The 23368-nt window shown below is 34.1% G+C and overlaps 2 protein-coding genes and 2 pseudogenes across 2 annotated transcripts; 3 read left to right on the top strand and 1 right to left on the bottom strand.

Annotated features, from left to right (window-relative positions):
• The first annotated feature begins 651 nt into the window (after nt 1-651).
• LOC125194429 lies at nt 652-1877 on the top strand. Its single transcript, XM_048092631.1, has one exon. The coding sequence runs from the start codon at nt 744-746 to the stop codon at nt 1704-1706; it is 963 nt and encodes a 320-aa protein (XP_047948588.1). The 5' UTR covers nt 652-743; the 3' UTR covers nt 1707-1877.
• LOC125193648 lies at nt 1746-5633 on the top strand (annotated as a pseudogene).
• On the top strand, nt 2799-3746 carry LOC125193647 (annotated as a pseudogene).
• On the bottom strand, nt 4502-7362 carry LOC125194425 (aluminum-activated malate transporter 12-like). Its single transcript, XM_048092627.1, has 6 exons — nt 6994-7362; nt 6775-6915; nt 6430-6702; nt 6229-6344; nt 5343-5486; nt 4502-5251 (listed from the first exon to the last, which is right to left on the bottom strand). Exons 1-6 carry the CDS (start codon nt 7292-7294, stop codon nt 4634-4636), a joined length of 1593 nt encoding a protein of 530 aa, XP_047948584.1. The 5' UTR covers nt 7295-7362; the 3' UTR covers nt 4502-4633.
• Between the last annotated feature and the right edge of the window lie 16006 nt (nt 7363-23368).

Raw genomic sequence — 23368 nt, 5'->3', positions numbered from 1 at the left:
GTAGGAAAATAAAGAGAGAGTAAAGTAGATAATAGAATAAAGTAAGAGTAATTGAATGTTTTATTTTTTGTTAAAAAAGGAAATAAATCAACTTAGTTGAGACATCCCAAAGATGAATACGACTCAACTTAGTTGAGACGAATGAGATATTAAATAAAAAAGATACTATTAAAGTTGGAGAGAAGAGAAAATAGAGATAAAGTAAGAGTGGAAAATTATGTTGTTTTTTACCACTAAAAATGAAAATGACTCTATTACTATGGAAATGTTTGACATGGAATAATGACTCAACTGTTATGGAACGGATGAAATAATAAAAGTAAAAGAAAGAAAAAAACATAGAGAATAAAGTAGAGTTAGAGTGAAAAATAAGAGCAAGAAAATGTTTTATACTAATTTTTACTATAAAAAAGATAAATGACTATACTACTATGAAACGTTTAAAGTGGAAAAATGACTCAATTTTTATTATAAAAAAGATAAATGACTATACTACTATGAAATGTCTAAAGTGGAAAAATGACTCTATTATTATGGAATGAAGGGAGAACTAGAAAAAAGAATAAGAAAAAGAAATATTTCTATTAAAGGAAAAATAAAACGGTGAAGAATAAAGTAAGAGTGATAAAATGTTTAAAGCAGGCAAAAACGACACAGTTTTAGAGCAAAAGCAGCAGCTGAAGCAGCAAGTGTGGGAGGGGTGAGAAAAGCAGCAGATTCCCATCGTTTTCTCAGATCTGAAAATGGAGCACCACACCACCACCAGCCGCGCCGAAGCCGAGCGCCTCCTCGGCATCGCCGAGAAGCTCCTCCGCTCCAAGGACTTCTCCGGCTCCCGCGACTTCGCCATCCTCGCCCAGGAGACCGAGCCCCTCATCGACGGCTCCGACCAGATCCTCGCCGTCGCCGAGGTCCTCCTCGCCTCCGACTCCAAGCGCTCCAATCAGCCCGACTGGTACTCCATCCTCCAAATCCCCCCCCGCACCTCCGACCTCGACCTCATCAAGAAGCAGTACCGCCGCCTCGCCCTCCTCCTCCACCCCGACAAGAACAAATTCCCCTTCTCCGACTCCGCCTTCCGCCTCGTCGCCGATTCCTGGGCCGTCCTCTCCGATCCCTCCAAAAAATCCCTCTACGACGCCGAATCCGCCTCCCGCTTCACCCGCGTCGACCTCGTCTCCCCCAAACGGAACCACAAAAAGCCCAATTCCGGCCAGAAATTGCCCGTCCGCCGCAGCGGCAGAAGCACCGCCGGCGGAGAGAACGAGGATGTTTCAGAACCGCCGAGATCCGCCACCACGAATCATAACCCTAATAGTAACAATTGGGGGAATGCTAATAATAATAATATGTGGACCACTTGCCCCTACTGCTACAATCTCTACGAGTACCCTCGCAAATACGAGGACTGCTGCCTCCGCTGCGATAACGAGAAATGCCGGAGGGCTTTCACGGCGGCGGAGATTTTATCCATGCCGCCCACGGTGCCGGGGAAAGAGGCCTATTTCTGCTGCTGGGGGTTTTTTCCCATGGGGTTTGCGGCTGAGGGGGATGCCGCCGATTTTCCCAAATGGATGCCCCCAATGTTTGGGGCCACGACCCCAGCTGCAAATCCGACCCCTGTGACCGCGGTCCCTCCTGTGACGCCTGTTGGAGCGTCGGCGACGCAACCGAAGAAAAGGGGGAGGCCTAGGAAGAATGTGTAGGTTGTTGGATTGGATTGAGGTTTGTAGAATGAATTTTCAATGGGAAGAAGGTTAGGTTTGGTGATGTTTGTTGGATTAGGAGTAATTAATTTCTGTTGTGATGCTTTTCTTTTCCATGTAATATTGTTGGTTAGTGCCTCCAGAGTTGAAATGTATGTGGAAAATTTTCAATCCTCTGCCCCATCGAAAGCCTTGATTATGAGTAAACCTTCTCTGCTTTTCTTCTTTTAACACAAAGCTTTGGACTTTCTAAAATAACCAATTAACCCTCATCTCAAAGACTCAAACATGTATACTGGAGACCAGTGAAAGCCATTTTCAATGTTTTCTTCTACTGTAGTGTTGTATTTTCCTTAAGGTTATTTCGTTGTAGGATTTGAAGTTTTTGAATATTGAGACCTTAATTGAAAGTTGCATAACACAGATAGTTGGGAGCATATGTGCTGTGTCATAATCTCTAAATGTTGGAAGGGCAGGGGCAATGGTTCACTGTGGGGCTTGCATAGCTGCATTGCTGTGGGTCAGGGGGGATCGAAGAAGTTTGGATTGACCTGGAAGTGGCTGCAGTTTTTCATAAAATGAATATGACATGAGAGATCTTGTGGATCTGCGGCAGGTATAAAAGCTGCTTTTCGTGCTCCGGTTGGTGGTGTGTTGTTTGCTCTTGAAGCAATGTCATCTTGGTACTCATAGACCTGATTGTAATTGCTCTCCTGCAAGTGGAGAGGTGCTCTATTGTGGCAAACTTTCTTTACTACCGCTGTTGTTGCTGTAGTTCTTTCGGATCTGATTGATCTCTGTTTGAGTTGTCAATGAGGTATTAGGAAGCATACACTCTCTACTGAATACAATTCTCAAAATTTACATGTATAAGTCTTCGTATCTACTTTTATGAAATGAGTTGAGTTTCCTGACCAAACCATTTTGAAGCGTGTACTTATCGTTTGTGCCAGGAAAGGAGTTGCTTCAATAATCATGTTGGCTTGTTTGTTCTCTATCAATTTTTACTTCTTGTTTTCTATTTGGACTATCATGGCTTGCCTCCGATACTCTTAATCTTCCCCTCCTGTTACTCTGAATCTTTCCCTACTCATGTTGTCTTCTTGTCCATGTCCGTCCGATCCCTCTGAATCTTTCCCTACGTTTGTCTGTCTGGTGCTCCTGGTTACTATAATGATCTTACTAGCCTCTTTTTTCAACACCAAATGATGCAATCTGAAACTCTTCAGCAAAGGCACTGATCTTGAGTTTCTGCATCCATCAATGCTGATCTTATTTTCTGCATTCTTCTTTCTCAGGGTAATTAGTTACGGCATTGTGCCTCCAGCAGGCTTATTTGTGCTAATGACCGGTGCTGCTTATGGAGATTTTGTTGGGATGTTACTTGGTTCGAAGTCAAATCGAAACCATGGACTCCTTGCAGTTCTTGGTTCTGCTTCTCTTGGGGGATCGATGAGGACGACAATTTCGTTGTGCATCATCATACTTGAGTTGACACATAATCTATTGTAGCTTCCACTTATAATGACAGTTCTCATCTCGAAGACTGACTAATTTCTTCATCAAAAATGTATACGATCTCATAATGATGTTGAAGGGCTTACTTTACTTGGACGATTATGCTGAGCCATACATGAGGCAATTGACAGTTGGGGATGTTGTGAGTCTTGTGACAGATTCACTAGAGATCTTCCATGGCTTCGATAAGGTAGCTAGTATTGTGCACATCTGTAGAACCAGACGACATAATCGGTTTCCTGTGATAGACAAACCCCCATTCTCCAAGTTCCCAGTCTTATATGGTTTGATTCTCTGATGCATCTAGCCATCTACTCACATTGTTGAGATCAAAAGCTTTCCCAAGAACTCCGTCACCAGATAGCCGAGATACCATTGCGCTGTTTTCAGCTGATGATTTTGCAAAGAAGGGGTTTGGGCCAAGGTGATAGAATTGAAGATCTAGCATTATTCTGGGGTAAAGCTTCTCCCTTGAGAACTTTGTTGACAATGATAGATAGTAGTGTATATGTTTCCGCATAACACTGCTGTTCTAGTTTGTGGCTTCCGATATCCTAGTCTTTAAGTTGTAACTCTAATTGATGTAACTGAAAATGTTGTGTCTGTCTTAACTCTTAAGCAGAGACATCCAGTTGTCGGTTTTGACAAAGCATGACTTCAGGCCAGAACACGTCCTGAATTTGCATCCGCTGGTTCCCTGAGTTCCCTCAACTAAAGAATCTCATTTGAAGAACCTGAAGTAGTCGGAACTATCTCCATCCCCCCTGAGCAGAAAGCTGCAAGGAATCTTCACCAATCCACATACACCTGGTAAGTCGAAGGCGAGATGCTTAGTTTACCTAATCATGTACAATGAGAGAGAAATTTTTTGGCATTGCCATACTGATGAGCACTCAACATGCTTTGGACAAATGGGCTATAACTGGCTTAAGGGAAATAATCACTTGGTGAATATTTTAACTCTATTTAATCAGTCACTACATCGTCCCCTCATCATCTTCATCCCCTATAATGCTAGATTACATTTACATTGTTTGAAATGTAACATATTTATGAAATTATATTTATGCAACTTTAAATAGCTATGATCAAAGCCCTTTTAGGTTCTTGCTGAGAACTGAAGCTTGTGAATAATAGCCTCTGCCTGCAAAATCTTTATGGCTTATGATCTCCTCTGCTGTTTTAGGTTTTCTTTTGTGTATCCTTTTTCTCTTTTTTGGTTAGTTAGAATATGCTTGTTGCCATTTCTTGGACTTTCTGTTTATGAATAGGTAGAATAGTACTATAAGAATAAGTCACATTAGAAAAAGGAAGTATAGTAACATAGAGAAGCAAGAGTATCCCTTGATTCTTGAGGGATAATGATTATAACTTGTGTTTGAAAGAGAGAGAGAGAGGAGAGAGTAAAATCAATCTACTCCATGGGAAGGCAAATGGTTCTGTAATGATGCATCTTCTCCCTTTGTAGGTTTACGGCAGACTTTATCATCACCTGCACAGAACTCCCTGAAGTTACCAACCCTCCCCAGCTCCTCCACCTCATCGATCACCAGATCAAGCCTCGCCACTGTCTCGACCAGCAGCGAGGCAAAGGCGGCGAACGGCAGCGCCTCCGCGAACTCGAGGCTGGTGATGGCTATCTTGCTCAGTGTGGGCCGTAGCGACGACTTCCTGTCGGCAAACTCCTTGGCCTGCTCGCTGGCTGCTGCTGCTGCCCTCTTGGTCCTCCACTGGACCAGCGCGGATGAGTCGGTCTTCGCGCTGGGCAGCGAGGAGTTCTGCCTGACGGCAGCCATGGCCAGCATTCTGTTGTTGGTGTTCGAGCTGGGCCCTAGGAAGAGTTTGGGCTGGGATTTGAGGGCGGCGTCGAGGTCGTGGAGAGCCTGATGGAGGTGGTCAGAGAGGATCTCGGGCGAGCACTGGCGGCGCTGCCTTATGCTGTCAGCTAGTTCCATCAGTGCTTTGGCGACTTCTCCGGCCAGCTGAAGGCATGGATCTTTGAAAAGAGCACGAACCGATCTCGGAGTCTGATCAACCATGCATCGCCACTATTATCACTTACTTAACGCGATAGATAGATAGATAGATGGATAGATAGATAGATAGATAGATAGATACCTGAATTTCAGTACGAAGGCATCCATGAAGAGCTACAATGGTGTAGCCGAAATGGCGGAGAACGTCGCCGAGCTTCACATAGTGCTGCCATGGCACCCTCTCGCAGTTGCTTGAATGGCATGGCTCCCAACTTGCGTGCATTGCCTAACCGGATGTGTGGGTTTGAGAAGTTAAAATAGACAAAAGTTTGTGTATATATTGCAAAGTTTTGTGTTTGAAGGCAGTTAACCATTGTATATAACTTAGTACTCAACTTCGTTGTCCATAATAAATGTCTCATTTTGATTCTAACAAGTTCTAAGTACTTTCTCTGTCTCAGCTAAGATGACATATTTTTTTTTACTTATTTTGAAAAAATGATGATAAATAGTTACAATAGAGAAAAAATAAAGTAAGTTAGATAATATTGTAGAAGACGCTACTATCTATATTATTATCTTTTTTACTTTATTTTTTCCACTTTAACTATTTATTATCATTTTTCTAAAACACGTGAAAAAGAAGAATGTGTCATCTTAGCTGGGACGGAGGGAGTACTATAAAAGAAAGTGTGCAAAAAGTCAGTAGAATGTGTATCCTATTTTAATATTCTTTCTGTCCACAAAAAATAGTTTAATTTTTACTATTTTGTTATGTTCAGCAATATAATTATTTTAATTTATAGAAAATTTCTTGCAATTTTTTTCCTATTTCTTTCTGTTACTTTATTTTTTCTCATATTTTACTAGTTCCACATTAAATCGTACGTTGTCAGCAAATTGGAGTGTAATAGTTTTATTATAAAATGTGAGTGAAATATGAAATGAAATATAAATAATACATCTGAAAATGAAAGATATGATATATGAGTAACATGTATGTCTACATGGAGAGAAAGAGGATGTACCAAGGTCTCATCAGTGGATTTAGAGTCAAGAACAGCCTTGTAGCCTTTGTAAATAGGATCTTCTGATGATTCTTTTTTCACTAATTCCTCGGTGCTGAAATATTCAGCCACACAAGCTGCAATATATTTACACAAACACGAGTAACAAATCTGAATCTGTAAGTCAATTCTCAAATCTTAATTAACAAAGAAATTCATTACCTTCAATGGAAGTGGCCAATCCCTCAATCTTAGAAGCAGTAAAATTATGAAGATGTTGGCCTGACCAATTTGGGAAAACTATAAGGCTCATAAGAAGACAGATCCCACATCCTATGGCTATCATATAAAACCGATCTTGTGCTATCTTCAGCACGTTGTGAATCCGGTAGCTCGACACCGTGATCAAGTTGAATGTCAGGAGGAATATCACCACCCCATAATCATAGTTCTTCTTTATGTATGGGAAAAACCTCATGTACGTCGCCCCCGTCCCTTCATACACATTTAAACAAATTAGGGTTCAATTAGGGTTTATAATTAGGGTTGAAGATGATTGAAACATACCAACAAAAAAAACCGCAGCTCCAATAAAGATTGCACGGAACACTTGGCCGGATTCTTGAGCAACAAGGTCGATGAAAAAGGCTAGGGATCCGGCCACCAACGTGCCGATGCCTCTATTCAACCCTTTGCACAATGTTGCACCTAAAAATTTTCTTCTTTAATTATAAGCTTGTGTTTTGTGTGTGTATGTATGGAGAGAGGGGGTTTGAAATTAGATACCAGCAGTGAACTCAAGCACGACGACGACGGTCATGACGGCCCAGATGGCATTCTGGCCAATGCCTTTGAAGAAGGGCTCCAACAAGTAGAGCAAAGAAACAAGTGTGAGAGAAAACCCTACTTTTAGGGCATGGAAGACCCGGCACGGATCTTCTTTCCCGACCCGACACACGGACATCCATGTCGATTTTGCTAGTACGGTTGAACGCTTCTTTATCATGTCCATCTTGGCTGTCCAACCGTAATCATCGTCGTACTCGTCTTCCCTAGAAAACCTCATCACCATTCCAAAATGATACATTATGTGTATTACAAATCAATCTTGAGAAAGAAAAAAAATACTAGTACTATTTATTGTTGTGTATGTGATGGGAAAAAAGTGGAAGAACCTATGCTTAGTAAGAGTTAGGGTATATTTATAGAAAAAACAAGTAGTGAGCTTTAGTATGTATGTGGTTGAAGAAATTGGAGAAGTGAAATTCAGCATTATTTGAAAAGTGAAGGTATAGACATATGTGGTGACAAGGCTTCACATGTTTATGGTTGAAGGAAATCACATGATCTTTGTTGAAGTAATTAAGTAGGGTTAGCTACAACTATACAACAATATTTTTGGCAATTGTCAACTGGTTTAATTTGGATGCTTATTCTTGTGTTGGATATTCCCTTTCTCACTTTTTGATCGTGAAGTCAACCAATATTTGCAACCAATTATAGACACCAAAGAAATGCCATGTCTATAGCAATGCAAGCTAACACATGAGTTTGTAAAAATAAAATTGAATTATGATTGATTGGGGAGCATTAATTATGTGCCGATTAATTAATATGTTGGTTGGTATGTAAGTTGGTTTTGTGTGTGTGCTATTGATCATTGTTAGTTAGTGATTCATACAATATCAATATTTATCATATGATATATGGTAGAATAGGATATTAATTGCATAGATGTCCACAAACAATTCTATTAATTTGAGTTAGTGTGAAGTACTTAATTAAGTACATGCGGTGTGATTTAATGTTTCTAAACAGAGAAGATAATTGAGACTAATTAGCAGTGGGGTATGTTAGGGTGTCACCACCCCTTAAAATAACACCATACCACCATTCCTAGTCAATCATTTGTACACGTGGACGAATAATAAGCTGCCACGTGGCAAAAAAAAAAATCTGAAAAAAGACGGTCAACAATATGTTGGTCTTTAACCAGCAATATTTCTTGTCCAGCAATATCCGACACACTATACAACAATCTATAAATTGCTGTGTAGTGTTTGTAATATTGCTGTGTAGTGTTTATAATATTGCTGTATAAGCGGTGTCATGGTGTCATTTTAAGAGGGATTGTCATTTTAACACAAACCAATTAGTAGTAGTACATATAAACTAATGAACTCAATTTGTATATATTTTTCAAAATAGTCTGAACTTGATAAACCGGTTAATTAGTTTTGTGGATGTTTTTTTGTTGTCTCTTCTCTCCTCTCGCTTTATTTTTTTGCTTTTGCCTTTTTGACTTTGTTTGGGCGTTGTTGAATCAAGGGTTGTTTTTGAGTTTATGGTTGTTGGGCAAGTGTGCTGGTTTTATGTGGTTGCTGACATTTTGTTGATGATGGGTTATCGAGTAGCTTTCGTCCTGCTATATATTTTTTTTATCAGTGATTTTTGTATGTTGGACCTGGTTGCTTTATCTTGTTCATAATTTGAGCCCTTCAAGAGTATATCAAAAAATCTATTGCACAAATCTCACTTCCCCTCAATATTCAAAATGTGGAAAGTTTTGCAGTACTGGTCTAATATATATAAGAGTGGTTAATACTTGAAGCCAAAAGTTTCAAGTTTGAATCCAAACGTTGTGATGAAGTCTTTAAAAACTTTCTCAAACTTGTCAATTGCTTCTTCTCTTCCATCTAAAATTCGCAATCTCCAACACTTTAAATATATTATCTTTATTCTATAAATTCGTTTTAGATTTCAACAATAGCTAGTGTCATAAATTTGTCACAATAAGGTAGTTTATGAGTTTCAGTCTATGGTTTAGCCATTCAGCCATTCAAAGGTAATATTAATGTTGAAATTAGAATAAATGATCGTGTGTATCAACAAAAGAGAAGAGAAATTGAGAAATTATTGGGTTTTACAGAGAAGGAAATGTTAATGCATTCAATCATCAAATAGATAGGTGAGGTTACGAAATAGTACTCCAATATTATTTGAATGGTAACAAAATATTAGTTATAGTTTAATTGCATATTTTCTTGTGAATATTTGCGCTAAATATAGAGCTCAATGGTCGATTCCAGAAGCAAATACAGTAATACTTTTATTTCTTTATGGAATATCTTTCTTTCCAAATGATAGTTTGGAGATTTTTTTTGCATTTTGTGAAGTGATCTTATCCACCTCATTTTTTGTTGGATAATGTAGTAAAAAAAGGCTTTGAAATATGAGAGGAGATTATTAAATGAATAATTGTTTGGTTACAAGTCTTTTTTTAAATCTAACTACATTATTATATATCTAACGAACTGAACGTCATCTTAAATAAATTACAAAAATCGCCCTGAGACACTCGAACTCGAGCCCCCATTTTTTTGAGACAAGGAGCCGCGACCCGTCTCACATTGGTTCCAGAGTGACAAGGGAAGCCAAATCGCTTGGGCTGCGATGGCCTTACAAATACTATAAGGTTGCTACTTATTATTTTCTTTCAGTTACATGTCGGCAAAAATTACTTTAGTTTTTGATATTATATTCTTTGATATCCAAAAATATTTCTTTACTTTTTGGGGGCTTCAATCATACAAATCCCCGCTGGCCAAACCCAAAAACATCCACTAGTCCACTGCCCATTATCAATTATATGATGTAGACTCGCAATAAGGGCTGTCCCATTTCTCATTTTATTTTCAAACAATTTTTTTAAAACTCTTAAAGCTTACCAATCCTTGGTTTAGAAAAATGGCCTTTTAATTAGAGTTATAATGTTAGAGTAAAATTATCATAATTTAATAGTAATATCTCTAATGTCTCTTACAACCTCAAAAATAAGCAAGAAAAATCATCTATATACATTGTAGCATCCTGTAACACCTCTCATTGAGTCGGATGGATGGTCCTCGTGTTGGGATCGAAATATACAAGTCTACCATATTCAACTACTTGAAATTAACAAAATGATGCTAAGATTTTGCATGAACGAAAAAATAAGAGTAACAATTAATGCTACTTATTATAAATAAAATGAATAATAGACATTTAAATCACTAAGACGGGTCAAATTATTGTCGGTGACATAAGGTTTGAAAACAAGCTATTAAACTACGAAGTTTTAATATTTTTTTTCAATTATCTCATCAGAGTTAAAAATAACATATTTTGATGATGCTCAAAACAATATTAGTACTATTTCATTGCAATAAGTGTTTTTTTATTAAATTAAACAACATCGTCTTGAACATCATGAGAGATGGCGTTTTGTACACAGACAAAATAATTGAGGAAAAAAAACAAAAAAATTGTGATTATGTTTTCAAACAATTTGCGAGACTAACTCAATTTTTTGACTAAATTTTATAATGTAAAAGACTATATATTATCTCAAAAAAATAGAATTGAAATTAAATATCAACCCCTTTGGTTACAAATAACCGCAGTAAAAAAATGAATGATTGATAGAGAAGAGTCGACGTTATAAGCGTGAGACCACAAGTACACCTACACATTTACTGCTCTGTTCATTTCTTCACCTACACTATTTGTCGTTACATTGTGACATAAATCAATCATCAACCAACTGTGGCCTATAGCAAAGTTAGTCTTTTAATTATTTACTTTTGGCATGATCTATAGGATAATGTATCTATTTTATTACTATATATAGTCTAATAATACATGAGAAAAAAGTGACTTAATTTGTAGCAGTTTAATATATATTGATGGTGAACACTAGCATTGCATTGTACACATGAATTGTTTATTAAAAATAGCAGATTCAGAAAGCAAAACTCGTAAAAATAAATATTGGAAAACACGGTAATAATTGTAGACAATGGATGGCGGGTGAACAAAATAAACCCTGAAAAGTTAGGATGGAGCAACCGCACTATGATACTATCTCGTTAACTCCAAACGTTGATACCCGACCTCAATTTCATTGTTTACCTTATTTACACATTAATTTCTTTTATTAATATTACTCAAAAATATAAAAAAAATTTATAACATTGTGATAAAAGAGCTCGCACTTCAAACAACATTGTAGTACTCCTTTCTACTAAAGCAATTTGATATAAGTAATCTAATTTTTAATAAATTTAAATTGAAAGCAAAAAAGCAGTAAATTATAAAAGTAAAATAACTTTCGAAATTTTATCACCTTTTGCATTGTGAGAATGGAAAAACCGAGTGAAGCAAATTTGACAAGAGCTAAATAAAACTAAAAAAACTTTAGAAAGGTGAAAAGCGAAAAGAAATAGTAAATAAAAGTAAAAAAAGTTTAGAAATTTTATCACCATTTTTGCATTGTGCAGGAGTTGAGATTGGAAAAACAGTGTGAAACTGAGAAAGGTAATACATGCATGTGGCGTTTGCAGCGTCTGGTCTCCCACACACATCATATCCATTGAAAAAAATGAAAGCAAAAAGACATAGCAATAAAAGAAAGATTTTGCATATCTCTTTAATTAAGAACACGTATATATATAAACATTTTGCCTTTTTATTTGGCCCTATCATCTGGATTTTATAATTAAACATTTTTCCTTTTGATAAACTATAGTACTTTTTTTGTGCACTAATTCGTAAATTACGTAAAAGAGAAAAATGATATACTACTATACTATGCTACACAAATGACAAAACCATGTAATTAAATAATTAGAATTTTATTGTGATTAAGATGGAAAAAAATAACCTTATCATTAGTTATATAATGTGCACTGACCGGACTAGTATAATCAGATTCGAATATTATTTATAAGTCGCTTTATTAGTTACTCTATGTCCTTCATTAATGTTTGAAAATAAAAATAAATTATTGGCACTAGTACAACCAGGGATGGACCTACATGTACTGAAGCTCCATGTACTGTAGTAGTACTATTTTTAATATTAAATAAATTCATTTTATAAAAATACTTAGTATAAATTCATAATTGGTTCTTCAGTTGGTGTGAGAACGAGTTTTAAGAAGGGAGAAATACAAAGAATAATAAGTTGAAAAAGTAAACGGAATATGAGGTTCTCTCTTTTATATTGGTTTTATAATAAAATATGAGTAGAGTGAGTTAGGTGCATGTTTTTTTCAGACACATAATTTAAAAAAGTGATGTTTAATTAGTTAAGTGAAGTAAAAATGAAATAGGAGAATCAAATTGGTTAGAGAATTGAAGTGCTATGTTTTGTCAAAAATTAATGAGTCCCTTATCTCGATATCCCAAAGGGTACAAATCAGTTAATAAAGGAAAAGGGACTTTAATAAAGAAGTATAAAATTTGTTCTAGCAAAATCTACACCACCAAAATTTCAGTATAAATAGAGGCTGTGTATGGCATTGATAACTCACTTTCTCCTACACAACACTACTTATTAATTAGATGGCTCGCTTCGCAGCTGTTGTGTTGGTGCTCATGCTCGTCATGTTGACTACTGGTAACTAATTACTACTCCTACTTCAATTCTTTCTCATTATTTTTACAAATTAGTAAAAATAAATGAAATGATTAATATATATAGGTCCGATGGTGGGAGAGGCTCGGAATTGCGAGTCACAGAGCCACAAGTTCAAGGGGCCTTGCGTTGGCGACACCAACTGCGGTTCCGTTTGCAAGACGGAGGGCTTTACCGGCGGCAACTGCAGGGGCTTCCGCCGCCGCTGCTTCTGCACCAAACATTGCTAGTCTTGTTAATTACCTATGCATTATCATTATCAACCACCGTTGTAATGCTACTACTGCCTTCATGCATTAAATTATCCAATAAATCTCTCTTTATTTAATTAATTTTCACTCTAGTGCTCACTGCTCTTTTTGCCGATCATTTCGCCCCGGGATAGGGATGCCGCCGGTTCAATAATTGGCGGTCCCGACCGGGTTCGAGATAAATTGGAACCGTAACTCTCCTGATGAGAGATGGTTATGGTTTGAAATCCGAAACAATAGGTATAGTTCTTCCAGGTTGACCTGACTGTTTCGGTTTAACCATGCATCTCTATATTGGCATCGAAGAAGATATTTCAGAGCTTGTCCGACAGATTCTTTTGAAATTAAAACACAAATTAAATTCAGTTTATATAAATTTTAATAAATCTAATTTTTTTTTATTAGTATAACTTTATTGATAATAATATTAAAGCAAATAGAAATAGCAAAGGATGCGAACAAATTAGTCAAATATTAATTTTAATATAATGGGCACCCCCCTTACGTGGTTCTATGTGGAGAGGTCCTTTCTTCGCCGTACTTAACTTCTTTTTTTAATTGAAGAAATAAAGAATTCTAAAGCACAATTAAAGGAGCTTAGTGAGAATCAGATAAGTTAGGTTCAAATTTATATCCAACAATATATTTTTATACAAACACCAACATAGGATTAGTTAATAATAAAAACTCAATTTTATTGTGAAAACTAAAAATATTATGGATGGGATGGAAATGAATAACTAATCTAGACCCAAGGAAGTTTACTGGGCTTTGTACAAATAAAAACTGCAATTACTATATAGTTACAAAACCTCCAATTTCTGATACAAAGTTGATAGAAAAAACTACCAAGATATTGGATTAACAGTTACCTGGAGGCGATTCTCGACGTCGACCCCGGGCTCGATGAGAAGAAGTCATCTCTGCTGCTCAGGGAGAGGGGGAGGTTCAGCCCTACCCGCTACTTCGTGGAGGAGGTCATCACTGGATTCGGTGAGACCAATCTCCAACGCTCCTTTTCGGCTCCAAACTATTGTCAAAATTCGGATTTATAAATTTTATAAATCCTTAATTTCATCACCTTCGACCCTATAAAAATTATCATTCATATATGGAGTATTAATTATCACTATTTTTAATATCAATTTATTCGCAACAAGCTCTAATTTACCGATTTTCTTATCAGAATAGTAAATTCCTTCTAATATCATTTTCGGGATGTTACAAATTTATTTTTGGTTCATGGAGTATATATTTTGCTCAGATATGGTTTGTGTCTCTTAAAAATGCTAATTTAGTATGTACGCGCAAACATTTGTCACTAGCTTACAATTTATAGATACTAACCCATGTTCAATATATGTATGTATTCTTTAGATGTCACTTAGTCGAGTCTCATTTATTGTTCAATATATGTATGTATTCTTTAGATGTCACTTAGTCGAGTCTCATTTATTTTTTCTTTTGTACATCCTTAATACTTATAACCTTTTCCAATATTCATCTTACCACCTTCGGTATTCACAAGTCTTATATTGAATCTCACCATCATATATCTAATGAAATTCTTTTTGTTACATGTTGGCAAAAATTACTTTTGTTAATGATAAAGTAAAATTCTAATAAATGAATATATTGTCTTTTACTCTCTCAGTTCCGTGTTAATAGAGTCATTTTTCTATTTTGGGAAATTCCAAGTTAATTGAGTCATTTATATTTTTGGCAAAAAATAATACTTCCTTTTACTTTATTTTCTCTTACTTTTTTCACCATCTATTTAACACATTATTATTAAACTCAAAAAATACCTCTATTAATAAGGAAGTGAGGGAATTATCTATATACATTGTTGCATTGTGTTACACCTTTCATTGCGTACGGATGGATGGTCATCATCACGTGTGAAGATCGAAATTTATACAAGTCTACCAATTTCACTCGTAGAAATTAACTATAGTAATATATTCAAACTCGTGGGACTGGCTCAAATTTTTGGCTAAATTTCATAGATAACTATATTCACTAAGTAAAATGGTCCAGGTTACAAATTAGTGTAACTGTACTATAGAAAAAAGTCATACTCCCTCTGTCCCATTAAAAATGAAACGTTTTCCTTTTTTGGTTGTCCCATTAAAAATAAAACCTTTCCTAATATGGAAACAATTCTATCTCTACTTTTACATCTCTCTTACTTTACTCTCTCTTCATTAACTCACAAAACAACACTGCATAGAATCTTGTGCCGATTCTCAAATGTTGCATTTTAAGTGGGACGGAGGGAGTATTTCTTTTTTCATCCGTCTCATACAAATAGTCCAGATTCATTTATGGTACTCCCTTCGTCCCATAAAAGTTGAGACAACTTTTGGGCACGGAAATTAAGAATTTATATTAAATAAATAGGAGAGATGAAAAAAATAGGAAAGATAAGAGAGAGTATAGTAAATGATGGAATAAAGTAAGAGTGATTAAATGTTTTGTCTTTTGTTAAAAAATGAAATGACTCAACTTTGTTCGGACGAACTAAAAAGAAATACGATTCAACTTTTATGGGATGGAGGGAGTAACTTTTTTCTCCTTCTGTTTTACTTTATCATTTATGGGCCCACAATCCACTACACAATTTAAACTAGTATTTTTTCTCATTCTCTCTTACTTTACCAATTATATATTAAAATACGCGTCAAACCAAGAGGTCAATTTCTATGGGTCGGAGGGAGTAAATATCAATCCCTTCGATTACTAACCACAGTAAAAAAATTGAATGATTGGTAGAGAAGAGTCGACGTTACAAAAGTGAGACCACAAGTGACCAATCAACACACCTACACATTTAATTTACTGCTCTCTTCATTTCGTCACCTACACTATAATTTGTCGTTACATTGTAACATAATGATAAATCAATTATCAACCTACTGTGGCCTATAGCAAAGTTAGTTTTTTACTATTTATATACTTTTGGCATGATCAATTATCATTTATCAACCCTGAGTTGCTGCACTATGAGATCTCCATAGGTTGACACCAATATATTGTCTACACTTATACTACATAGTACTACAACTCAGCTTAATTTAGTATATTAATGTTACTTTAAAATATAAAAAATGGTAACATTGCGACAATAGAACTCGCACTTCAAATTAATTTTGAGAAAACTTGTCCTTATCGCATACCCAGCATTGCATTACATTTAACTAAATCAAATTTGATACAAGTGATCCAGTTCTCAATAAATTAATTTGAATGAAATGCAAAAAAAACAGTAAATAAAGGTTAAAAAAACTTTAGAAATTTGATCACCTTTTGCATTATGAGAATGGAAAAACCGTGAAAATTTGACAAAAGCAATCTGATTTTTAATGCATACGAATGAAAAGCAAAAAAAAAAAAGAGTAAATAAAAGTAAAAAAACTTTAGAAATTTTATCACCATTTTTGCATTATGTAAGAGTTGGGTTTGAAAAACAGTATGAAACTGAGAAAGGTGATACATGCATGTGGCGTTTGCAGCGTCTGGTCTCCCACACACATCATATCCATAGAGAAAAAATGAAAGCAAAAAGACATAGAAATAAAAGAAAGATTTTGCATCTCTTTATTTTAACAATACGTATATATACGTATATTATATATATAAACATTTTGTCTTTTTAATTGGCCCTAGCGTCTGGATTGTAGTATAAGAAACCTTTTCCTTCTGATAAACTATATCTAATTCGTAAATTATGTAAAAGAGAAATAATACTCCTTCCGTCCCTTATTAATTGTTGCCGATTGATTTGACACGAGTTTTAAGAAATATAGTAGAAAGTGGGTGGAAAAAAGTTAAAGGAATGTCAGTCTTACTTTTATATAGTATTAATTTTATAATGAAATATGAATGCAACGAGTTAATGGAATGTAAGATCCATTTCCAAAAAATACTACTAATAGTTAGTTAAAAGTAAGGATGTCAATTAATTAGGGACAAACAAAAAAATTGATATCAATCGCTAAAGTTCACCTTGAAGGGCAATCACTAAAAAAAATATTGGGTCAATCGTCCAATCGATAAAAAAAATGTCCAGCCTCTCTAAGGTTCACCTTGAAGGGCAATCGATAAAAAAAAATGTCCAACCCCTCTAAGGTTCACCTTGAAGGGCAAACGATTAAAATAAAGTCCAACCCCTCTAAGGTTCACCTTGAAGGGTTTGAGGGAGAGTGTTGGCAATTGAAACTAAAAAAATAAACATATAAATGTCCCACATCGGTGTCGAGAGAAAACTGAAACAGAGAAAACTGAAACTAGTACTCCCTCCGTCCCCGATTAAGAGTCACACTTTGACCGGCCACGAGTTTTAAGAAATATAAAAAAAGTTGGTTGAAAAAGCCAGAGGAATGTGTGACCCATTTTTTATATTGATTTATAATAAAATGTGAGTGAATTGAGTTAGTGGAATGTGAGACCTACTTACTATTTATGGTAAAAATGAAGTGTGACTCTTAATTTGGACGAAGTATATAAATTCCATGGGCCACTCCTCCTATCGCCAATTGATTTTAAAATGGAACCCATGGATTTCTACCAAAGTGTTAGCAACATCTACACCACCAACATTTGATTATAAATAGAGGCTGTGTAAGCCTTTGATAACTCACTCAACTTATTCTCTACAAAACAAAACTACTTAGTAATTAGCAGATGGCTCGCTTCGCAGCTGTTGTGTTGGTGCTCATGCTCGTCATGTTGACTACTGGTAACTAATTACTACTCCTACTTCAATTCTTTCTCATTATTTTTACAAATTAGAAAAAATAAATGAAACGATAATTATATATATATATAGGTCCGATGGTGGGAGAGGCTCGGATTTGCCAGTCACAGAGCCAAAAGTTCCAGGGGGTTTGTGTTAGCAGCACCAACTGCGGCTCCGTTTGCAAGACGGAGGGCTTTAACGGCGGCAAGTGCACTGGCTTACGCCGCCGCTGCTTCTGCACCAACAATTGCTAGTGTAGCTACTTATCTATCATTATCAACCACCGTTGAAATGCTACTACTGCCTTCATGCGTTAAATAATCCAATAAATCTCGGTTTATTTATTTATTTTTCTGCTCTTTTTGTCGAATATTTTGCCCCGGGATAGGGATGCCGCCGGTTCTATAATTGGCGGTCCCGACTCCCAGTTCTAGATAAATTGGAACCATAACTGGCCTGGCAAAAAGTGGTTAGATCGTGTATGTCAATTTTTAATTAAGCTCATGAGAGGTTGTTATGGTTCGAAAATCGAAATAGTAGGTCTAGTTCCAGGCTGATCTGACTGTTTCGATTTAGATATTTCAGAGCTTGCTTGACAGATTCTTTAGAAATTAAAACAAAAATTAAATTCAGTTATATAAAATTTAATATATCTAATTTTATTTTATTAGTATAAATTTATTGAAAATAATATTAAAGCAAATAGAAATGGCAAAGGATGCCAACAAAATAGTCATAAATTAATTTTAAATTTAAAGGGCACCCTTCTGTGGTCCTATGTAGAGAGGTCCTTTCTTCACCATACTATAACTTTTTTTTTTTTTTTTTAAAAGAAGAAATAAAGAATTCCAAAGCACAATTAATACTCTACCCTATTTACAAATTAAATGCAACATTTTTAATTTTTGTAAAAGAAAAGGAATTAAAAGTTCAAACCCTTAAAAACAACATTTGCATAAATCTAATACTCCGTATACAGTAGTTCAAAATTTTCTAAAGTGTTAATATAGCTACAAATAGAAATCAGTATCAAAATCGATCAACATAGTATGAAAGTGAAGTGGGTATAATGTTAACATCAAAATAATCTATAAGGTTAATTTGTTTGGGCAAGATATTGATATGGATGAATAAAGAGAGTGGCGAATTAGTTAAAGACTGAATTTTGCATAATTTTTTTAATTAGAAATTGCTTGTGTTACTTAATTATAACCAAATTGATGAATTGGTAAATAATACTAGCAACTTACCAAATCTGCCTAGCTAGGTAGCAAAGTTGTTCAAAAATTCAGTTAAACCTCAGCACCTTTAAATTTAAGGAGCTTAGTGAGAATCAGATAAGTTAGATTCAAATTTATATCCAACAATATATTTTTATACGAACACCAACATAGGATTAGTTACTAAGAAACTCATTTTTATTGTGAAAACTAAAATTATTATGGATGGGCTGGAAATGAATAACTAATCTGGCCCAAGGAAGTTTAATGGGCTTTGTACAAATAAAAACTGCCATTACTATAGTTACAAAACCACCAATTTCTCATACAAAGTTGATAAAAAAAATTTAAACTTATTTTTTGAAAGTAGGATTAATAACAATTTCTATTTATTGGTAATCATGATGACTCCAAACTTCGAACTATTATAAATTTTTCTACAACCTTACTTAAAGCTAAAGTTAAACAACTTCATCACCCAAATAAATGTTATATGCATTTAAATAACACACATGATAATACAACACATTTGACATATCTCAAAATTTAATTGTGTGCGAAATATAAAGAAACCAAGTTACTTATAGAACTGAAAGTATCATTAAATATCTGAGTCACAACTCGCAAGTAATTAATTTGCAGTTATGCATCACATGAAATAACAAAGATAATTTTGTCTTATTTTTATGCATCACATGAAATAACAAAGATAAATTTGTCTTATTTCCTTTTTCTAATAACTTCACCACATCCAAAATATATGGCTGGTTAGTTGTGACCATGACAGCCAATACAGTTACAAATCTAATTTATTTGTATTGGACAAAGTAGAGATAAACTCAAATAAGAATCCAAAGACAGTAACTACACAGTGTTCACACCATACTAAACTCAAAATGGACCACAAATTATAATGTGATTGATTAATAATCCTTCGTTCTATGTCGGCCATTTTTTTTTTAATAATTATGTATATATAATTGCGATTTTTCGTAAAATTAATTTTATATGAAAAAATAGCCCAAATCATAAAAATAGAAATTATAGTTTTTGAAATTAATTAATTTGAAAACTAGACACAACTTTTATCAGAGGGTTTTAACTTTCAATTAAAACAGTGAACTAGAACCAGCCAATTTGGGCATTAGTTAGAGACGAAACCAACATTAAATTAATATTGTGATATTTACTGCATATAACCCTAAAAATAATAATATCCATGTTTGGTAAAGCCTAATTTTGTTTAGGTCATAACACATTTTCATGAACCTACTAGTTTAGGACTGATGAGTGATGACATTTAACACGGGTACATATATATTTGTTTTATCATTTTATGGCTCCAACGATATCCAAACCTACTATTTGATCTTACAATTGCAAGACCCAAAATAATTGGTTTTGGACCAAACAAAAACTATTATTTGACAGATCCAAATTAGTGCGATCTCTATAGTTGAGTTTTGATCCATAAATTCCATCAATAAGCTTAATTGATTTATAAACTAGTAGTATAAAGTTTTATGATTAGAAGCAAACACCTAACATTAACTAAACACGTGCAAAATGACTTGTTAAATAGATGATCACTAGACATGATCTAATTCGAATAATAAAGAATATTGATACCTAATATCATAGAACTTTACAAAGGTTGGATTTTTTCCACGAACTTTGAAATTGAAATAATATCACAAACTTTACACTGAGTTTGTTATTTCTCATCAATAAAAAAATTTCAGCTATATTAATAGATTAAAGAACAATTTTGGAGGGTGTGCTTAAAGAAAAACTATCTTCAAAGATTGAAAATTTTAAAGCTCTCGAAGTTATTGTCCAGAAATTATGAAAAAAAAATCATAAAATAAAATTATTTGCCTTAATTTTTTCATTGGTGGAAAATAATAAACTCAGGGTAAAGTTCATGATATTATTTGCCAATTTCAAAGATAGTGGAAAAAATCAAACTTTTTGAAAGTTTCATGATATAATCGGTGCCAATATCCCAATAATGAAAATGTAAATATAGGAAAGGCAATAAAGATGTACTAACATCTAGCCAATTAGAAAAATTACGCAAACTAACAAAACAATTTTAGTTGAGGAATGAGCTATCAAAGCGTGTAAAATTACCCAAATAAATTGTTTAAATCATGATATAATTGGAAAACAAGAATGCAAAAGAATTTTTTAAAAATGTTTCAAGTAAAATTCATTACTTTTGGTTCCAATGGGTAAACATCAACTACCAATTTGTGTTGCACTTTATTTTGTCAAAATGAATTATAAAAATAACTTATGAATGTAGACTATGGAAATAGTATACGCATAGTGAGTGACAACATATCATCTAAATGGTATTTATCATTTATGAATCAACACTTTTTTTGTTTTTTATAATTTATAAGCAACGTTTGCGTTATTGTTACTTGTTAGAGTTTTTAGAACTTTGCTTGCTTACATTATAACTTATTTTATGGCCAGAGTTAAGTCAACTGTAGTTTGAAATAATGCTGTCCATTTCTTTAAAAAATTTAGGGACTGAAATTATTTTCAAATCAACCTGATTTTACAAACCCATTTTTTCAAATATTAGCTTTATGATTTCGAGCCCTTTTTTTGTATCCGTAATTAAAATTAGGTGAAAGTTTAAAGTGAAATTTGGATACCGATAATTATATGAAATTGCATAAAATACCATTATGTGTAATTTAATTTTATTAAAATAACATATAGTTTTGTAATTATTAGGATTCAATATGACACAGTGGTAGTATATACTAACAATAACCACACTTGACATGCCAAAATCGACCTAATAATCAAAATAACTATGATTTCAAAAGGATAATTTCCCAACTTCAAAGTGCTATAATTATTTTATTCAATGATTTATAAGTGTTTAACAGATATGTGACACTTACCAAATCAAAATTAGACGTGACATCGACGAAAACAAAGCAAATGCCATGGTCTGGTGAAGTGATAATACACCCAATTATAATTAACACAAATTGATAACGACATACAAAAACTATTTTCTTCTATTGTTTATGTATTTGGCAGGTCAAATGCCACCTGTCTCTTGGAATATTCTCGAATATTAATTAGCATAATATTTTGAAACCGCTATCATGATTATATTAGGAATTCAGGATCATGGTTGGAATATTATTATTTTATTCCTCAATTCGAAATAGGATCAATAAGTTGCTTTAGTCCAATCAAAACTTAATTGTTTATTTTGATTGAGAGCAATAATTTAAATATTCTACTAGTACTATAATTTAAAAAGAGCTCTTTGTTGGAGAATGCTTAGAAAGTAGAAACATGTGAATTGATAACAATACACCACGTGTCACATTGTGGGAATTGATCCTTTTGAAATTTTCTCCTATTAATAGTAAAAGTATAACCGTATCGATACCTATTCCACTTTATTAAAAAATAATTATTGAATTTTTTAAAGCATAATAATGTAGGTTTGGAGCTTAGTCACAGATAAATTATGTTATAGTAGGATCTGAATTGTAACTGGCCTGGGACCCATGTGAGCACTGATTTATAATTAAATATCAGGATTGTTAAAAGTAAATTAATAGTGATCCTCCAAATTAAATAATTTTTGTCACGCACCTATGTTAGTACTTAGTAACTAACAATTGAGTTAATAATTGACGTCCGAAAATTAGACTGGTCGAATATTTCACGAAAAAAGCATATTGAAAAAGAGAGTACCAATTTTGGCTAGGCAAGCAACCTTGCATTGTGCAGCATTTATCATCTATACACTAATGACTATGCTCTATAGTCTATATATATTGATAAAAACTACTAGTATATCAATTATCATAATATAAATCTTTGCCAATGTCTTAACATAATCATAATTGGAAATGAATGCTCAACATTTTAGAAAATTCACGTTTATATCTCAACAAAAAATTCTAGTGCCTGAATAACAATGTGGCATATTAGAATAGGGTCGCATTGCATATTAGAATAGGGTCGGAGCCAGGAATTCTACATAGGTGGGGCAAAAATATACGTAAAGATATTCTAATACATGAATTTGTTTAGGTGGGACATTTGCCCCTTGTAAAGGCCATATAGATCCGTCCATGTATTAAAATATAAGTTCGAATCTCATGAGGAGTGGACATTTTATTTACTTTCATATGTTAGTAGTGTATTTAATTTCATTTACTTCAATTTGATTCTATTTTAAACCCCTCAATTCAGTGTTATTCTTAAAATTACTCTAAATTTATCATAAATAAACTGATCCTTTATACTTATATCATTCTTTATTCAAAACTCCTTGATGTCTCTTAAAAAGGTTTCCAAGTGTAAATATTTTATTTTATGAATCTCCAAAAGAATATGTCATAAACGTGTCGTTCAAATAAAAGATTTTAAAAGGAGTAGGGTTATTGACACATACAAAAAAGTCAGGATCATCATTTTGTCGATATCGGACAAAAAGAGATTTC

The sequence above is a fragment of the Salvia hispanica genome, chromosome 6, assembly GCF_023119035.1.
Source record: "Salvia hispanica cultivar TCC Black 2014 chromosome 6, UniMelb_Shisp_WGS_1.0, whole genome shotgun sequence".
NCBI lineage: Eukaryota > Viridiplantae > Streptophyta > Magnoliopsida > Lamiales > Lamiaceae > Salvia > Salvia hispanica.
This window is presented reverse-complemented; position numbering and strand designations above follow the sequence as displayed.